General features: G+C 30.5%; 1 protein-coding gene across 1 annotated transcript; it reads right to left on the bottom strand.

Annotated features, from left to right (window-relative positions):
- Positions 1 to 299: 299 nt before the first annotated feature.
- Positions 300 to 3,030, bottom strand: LOC110654095 (uncharacterized). The gene is made up of 3 exons (XM_021809982.2): positions 2,584 to 3,030; positions 2,150 to 2,497; positions 300 to 833 (listed from the first exon to the last, which is right to left on the bottom strand). Exons 1-3 carry the CDS (start codon positions 2,896 to 2,898, stop codon positions 336 to 338), a joined length of 1,161 nt encoding a protein of 386 aa, XP_021665674.1. The 5' UTR covers positions 2,899 to 3,030; the 3' UTR covers positions 300 to 335.
- Positions 3,031 to 6,145: the final 3,115 nt, after the last annotated feature.

Here is a 6,145-nt window from a genome sequence, read left to right as displayed (position 1 = left end):
AAAGGGGGAAAAACTTAAAACAAAATATCATATACAAAGCATAAATACAAATTCTCCAAACCGAGCCACTAAAAAAAATTAGAAAAAAAAAAAAAACTTTGCAACAATGAGCATAACTTAGTGATAGTTGTATGTATGTTATCCCCTTTTTCCTATATGTAATAAAAAAAATAAAAAAATAAAAATAAAAAGCCTTACTCCATCTCAAGTTTGAATTGGACATTTTGATTTTTGATGACTTGCTGGCTACATACTACAGATGAAATTAAATACACCAAAACCCCACCAATTATAGTGTATTAGAAGAAAAAGAGAGAATTAATTAATGTGATGAGTTAATTAATAGGAGAATTAGCGTCAAAGATATCAGCAGGAGGGATGAAAGAGTCTAAGGAAAGTCCAGGAACATTAAACACAACATCATCAATCATCCAGATTTCTTCCATTCTAGTTCTACTATGCTGCACAGATTCTTCTTCGAATCGAAAAACCGTAGCGATTGATCGGCCTTGATGAGCAATGAGAACTCCATCAACATCTCTGTAATCTGCAATGCTACTTCCTATTGTAGTTTCCCAGTAGATGGTATCATTTTCTGGGGTTTGTACCCTGGTGAGATGAGAGTCCTCTAGGTATATTAGGAGTCCACTTTTCTGGCAAAAATAACCATACAGTACATGCCTAAGTACTTCTGCTGCTCCTTCACTTCTTTCCATTACAGCTGCTTTATCTGCTGCTACTTTTAATACAAAGCAATCATCTTCACCTATTCGTTTCTCTCCTAAGCATTGTGCTTTTGCAAATAAGCTGGCTGTGCTCTTTGGATCTAGGCCCTGCAAGATTATTATTGGTTCATCATTGTTTAACTTTATATGGAAAAAAATTAATAAAAAAATAATCAATTTAAAAGTTTAAACTTATATAGGAAAGTCCAAAAATAATTTTATATCTCTAATACATTCCACGTATGATTGCGCATGAATAAATATAAACTCAGCTTAGCTTGTAATAAATTTTTAATTAATAAATAAAAATGGCTAAGATTCAAATTTTTGACCAAATTATTTTCATAGAGGGATGAGTTTCAAGAGTTGTCTCTGAATTTTAATGGTTATAATAAAGATATCTCTGAATTAAAAAATATAATACCTTGAAATTTAAAATTTTACACAATAATAAAATTCTTCTGACTCTCTATAGGCGATTTATAAGTAGCACACTGATGTGAACAATTTCAGAGTGACGATAAAGTAGAGAATTGCTATTACTTTTGGAATGTAAAATTCCTCTAGTCAGCAGCTGTTATACATATAATATTTCATTATTCTATACGGCTAATATTTAAAAAAAAATCATAGCCAATTTTATCTATGTCATATAGAAGAGAGAAAATTGTCAACATCACTGCTACTTTGAATCATATAAATCAATAATTAAGAGTTAAAAGCGTTTTATTATTATGTAAAATTTTAAAGTTAAAAAATTTTATATTATTTTTTTAAGTGTATAAATAATTTTATTATAACTTTTAAAGCTCAAGATAACTCTTAAAATTTATCCAGTGGCAGAGACTGTTCTAGTAAAACAAAACACATTGCAATCTTTTCTAAAAGAGAGTTTTGAAATTCATAGAGATGATCAAAAGAAGTGTGGAAATACAAGTAAAAAAATAGAGAAAGAAGGTTGTTTGGAGGAATAAATTGAACAGAAACAAAGAATACAGGAAAAAGCCAACAAAAGCTGGGGACAATAATGCAATAAATCAGACGCTATCCACTAAAGTGCAAAGGAAAAAAAAAGTTAAAGCAAACAAGGCGCAATAGGTGATCCCATACCCATATGAAGAAACATATGATCATAGATGACGTAAGAAGAAAGTCACGTGCCATTCTCAGGTCAGTAGTGAGTGTTAAATAAAAAAAACTTTGTCTGCTAAAGTAACAGACAGTTTCTCCATCAATGTCAGCAATGGTATGGATTTTCTTGGGATTATCATCACTATAAGCTCCTTTTAGTTTCATTTTCTTGGGCTTTTAATTTAAATTTTTCTTTTCATTTTAATGTGTTTGATATACCTCAATTATGGCTAATTAAGATGTGAGAATAATATTGACATTGGAAAAAAGAATGATTAATATCAATTAATTACCTGGATTATGCGACGTAAAGGGCGTTGAGGTCCCTTTGCTGCGTGAGTACCAAGCCAAGGAGTGTGGCGCCAGACGGTCTTTCCATCGCTGCCGGCGATAACCTTATTTCCTCCAACAACCAATTCAAGAGACCACATTCCCGGCATCATTTGCCAAAGAACAAAACACCCATTTTCTCCGCTTCTTGTCCCTAAGCTCTTCACATTCTTTCCTGATAAAATCTCTGTCTCGCAACGTATCATCTTCACACTCCCTGTCGCATACATGTTCTTTACGCATTTTTGTCTCTTTAAACATCCTGTGGCCGCCAAGTACTGTTGAATGATATAATGTGCGATTGAATTTTCCTATTTATTACCACAAGAAAATGATGATCAATAGAGCTAATCAACAAAGAAAGAGAGGTCGTGTAAGAGCTTGCTTAATGACGTACCATGGGGATGTCCTTAATGTGAAGGTGGTGAATGGGGTCACTGACTAGAGGGATCGGAGCTAGTGGGCAGCCAAGGACTCCAAGCAAAAGCCTCAAATCTTGCTTTTTATTGGCTGGAATGCTCCCATATGGTGTTACTGATGATGAAAAATGGTTAACGGAGAAACCCTTTTGCATTCGAAACCATTCACGAATTATTTCCCATGAACTCTCCTTCTTGTTACCTTCTTCTTGCATATCAGGGTCTGGACCTTCCATGAGTGGCGTCAATGGTTGAGTACACCATCTTTGCTTCCTTCGAGCTCTTGAACCCATTTGCAAAACTGATAACGAGAGCAAATGAAGATGAAAAATGATGAGGATTTGTGTGTAAATGAATAAAAGTAAGTAATATAGGGGATTCTCACTCAGTTCTTGGCTTAGAGAAATGAAGAGAAAGATACAAAAGAGACAGCTTATCTGTCAAACGGCAGAGGAGGTGTATTATTATAATACAGACTTGCATGTTGGGCTGTCCTTTGCTTTATTCTTCTTTTCTCTTTTAGACTCCTCCTCTTGTGTTTGTCGTTTTATATATAATTATTTTTAAATTGGTGCTGCTATTGTAGCAACTTCACAATTGTTATATTTGCATTCATTATTTATATATTTTTTAATTAATTTTATATATATTTAAATATAAATATTTAATATAATAAATATAAAATTATTTTCATATTAATTTAAATTTATATTAAATACATCTTTTAATTTTGAAGAGAGGGATTCTTCTTGAGCAACTCCAAAGGGGAGTCCTAGTAGATAGGCAAGATGATCTCTTTCCTTCTTCTACTTTGTGGACCCTTAAAATACTCTCCATTTGTTCCCCTAATCACTAATAAGGTGCATAGAGATAATCTTTATTGGAAAATGACACCACACCCATTATAATTTATATTACCGTCAACAAATTAAAGAGGTGTGGCCGACTCCTTGATGATTACTCCACAACAATAATTAATCCATTCATTTTTCACTGTTCACTCTCTCAATATCTTCTAGAGCTTGGTAAGTTGGCTAATGAATCTTTTTTTTTTTTTTTACATGGTCTCCCAGGGTTCAATTTTCAAAACTAATGTGGTGCTCCATCCCACACAAAGATAAATTTATTTTTATTTTCATATATAATAATAATAATAATAATAATAATAATAATAATAATAAAGTTTTAATTTTAATTTAATTGAATTTTGTTAAATAATTTTTTTATTATTCAGTTCTATTAAATATTAAATTTATATTAATTATTTTTTATTTTTATATATTTACAACATATTTAATATAATTAAAATAATAAAATTTATTTAATTTTATCTTAATTTACCCTTCACTCATATTATTTTATTAAAAATTAAATGAACTATATATATTCTTAATAAATGAAAAAAAATAAATTACTATTTTAAAAGAGAAAATTGTCTATAATTTGGAGTAGTTAAAAGATAAAAAAAAATTAAAGAGTGCAATAAACTAAAAATAAAAATATAATAAATCATAATAAAAATTAAGATTGCAGTACTAATTTTTTTAAATAATATAAGAAATAATTTATTTATTGGGTGGACCAATGTATCATTACAACTTTGTGTAATGAATTACTAGTTTTGATTAAAATTCTTAATTTTAAATTTTAATGATTTTAATAATAATATTTAAAAAATAAGAAAATAGAATTCAGTTAAACTAAATCAATTATTTAATTCAATTAATAACTAATAAACATCTAAACAGTTAAATTATCATATTTGAAAAACTAATTAAAATTACATATGATAGTTGATAAATTATTTATTAGCTACTGATTTCATCAACTCTATTTTATAATATTTTCTTATCGATTGTTAATTAATTTGAATTCATTTTTTATTTAGATTATATTATTTTTAAAAATTTTATTAATTATAAAAATTTTTATGTCTTTAAATTAATTTTTTTAACTGAAATTGAAAACTGCATCAAGAATCTTTGGAGTATCAATACAACCTATTTTTCTTTATCCACAAATTCCCACATCAAACATTTTCCAAAGTGGCCCCATGGGTGAACAATCTTTGGTTGAATGTACTAAATTCCAAGGGCAAAGTATCAGCTTTAATGATTACAATATATATATATATATATATAAGAGAATTTCAATAACAATAAAATAAAATAAAAAATTTAAAAAATAAAGCTAAATTGTCTATGAATCAGAAAGAGGTGGGCCGGCTAATGGGCCTGAACCCAACAAATGGCAGGTTGATGATGTGGTGGGAAGTCGGCATCACGGTGGAGAAGCAGATGGAGCAAATGGGTGATCTTCCAAGCCAAGAGCCTCATATTTTTGGTGAGGGTTGAAATGTGATTTTCATTGGTTGGGAAGCACATTTGCCACTTTAATTTATATTATAGAATTATCCACTTGTTTTGACTCAATTTGAAAAAAAAAAAATTGGTTTAGCTGCTTAATTTTACTTTTTAACTTACAAATCGATTTTAATTATTTAATAAAATTATTTAAAAATTAATTTTAAATAATTTAAGTGTTTAATTAAACTGTAAATTCAACTCAACTCAACTCAACTAAGTCTTTATTCCAAAAATTTGGAGTCGACTATATGGATTCGCTTTCTCCACTATAAACGATTTTGTGTTAAATCCTCAGAAATGTGTAATGCTTCTAGGTTATGTTGTACTACTCTCCTCCAAGTCAATTTAGGTTTACCTATTTTTTTCTTTCTATCATCTAACCTAATGTGCTCTACTTGTCTAACTGGAACCTCCCTATGTCTACGCTTCACATGACCAAACCACCACAATCTCCCTTCTCTCAACTTATCTTCAATTGGCACACTCCTACCTTTTCTCTAATACTCTCATTACGAACTTTATCTAGTCTAGTATGGCCACTCATCCACCTTAACATTCTCATCTCTGCAACTCTTATCTTATACGCATACGACTCTTTCAGTGCTCAACATTCACTACCATATAACATAGCCGGTCGTATGGCCGTACAGTAAAATTTTCCTTTCAACTTATTGGGGATCTTACGATCACATAAAACTCCAGTGGCACGTCTCCACTTCAACCATCCGACTTTAATCCTATAACTAACATCCTCCTTACATCCCCCATCTACTTGAAAGACTGAGCCTAGATATTTAAAGTGATTGCTTTGGGATAGTACCACTCCATTCAAACTAACTCCTTCCCTATTACCAGTTTGGCCTTCACTGAAATTACAATGCATGTATTCTGTCTTTGCTCTACTTAACTTAAAACCCTTTGACTCTATAGTACTTCTCCAAAGTTATAACTTTCTATTGACTCCTTCTCGTGTCTCATCTATCAGAATAATATCATCCACAAACATCATGCACCAAGGAATACTCTCTTGTATATATTTCGTTAATTCATCTAAAACTAATGTAAAAAGGTAAGGGCTTATAGCTGATCCTTTGTGTAATCTAATTGAGATTGAAAAATCTCTTGTGTCTCCTCCCACTGTGTGCATAATAGTAGTCGCTCATTCATACATATC

Source organism: Hevea brasiliensis, chromosome 11 (genome assembly GCF_030052815.1).
Source record: "Hevea brasiliensis isolate MT/VB/25A 57/8 chromosome 11, ASM3005281v1, whole genome shotgun sequence".
NCBI lineage: Eukaryota > Viridiplantae > Streptophyta > Magnoliopsida > Malpighiales > Euphorbiaceae > Hevea > Hevea brasiliensis.
The sequence above is the reverse complement of the archived record's forward strand: the minus strand, read 5'-3'. Positions and strand labels throughout refer to the sequence as shown.

Bases quoted from the DNA above. Each gene is read 5' to 3' on its own strand.
- LOC110654095 (XM_021809982.2), bottom strand. From the start codon at position 2,898: ATGGGTTCAAGAGCTCGAAGGAAGCAAAGATGGTGTACTCAACCATTG. The intron at 2,498-2,583 runs GTACGTCATTAA...GGTAATAAATAG, and splicing joins ACATTAAGGACATCCCCATG to GAAAATTCAATCGCACATTA. The intron at 834-2,149 runs GTAATTAATTGA...ATAATCTTGCAG, and splicing joins CTTTACGTCGCATAATCCAG to GGCCTAGATCCAAAGAGCAC.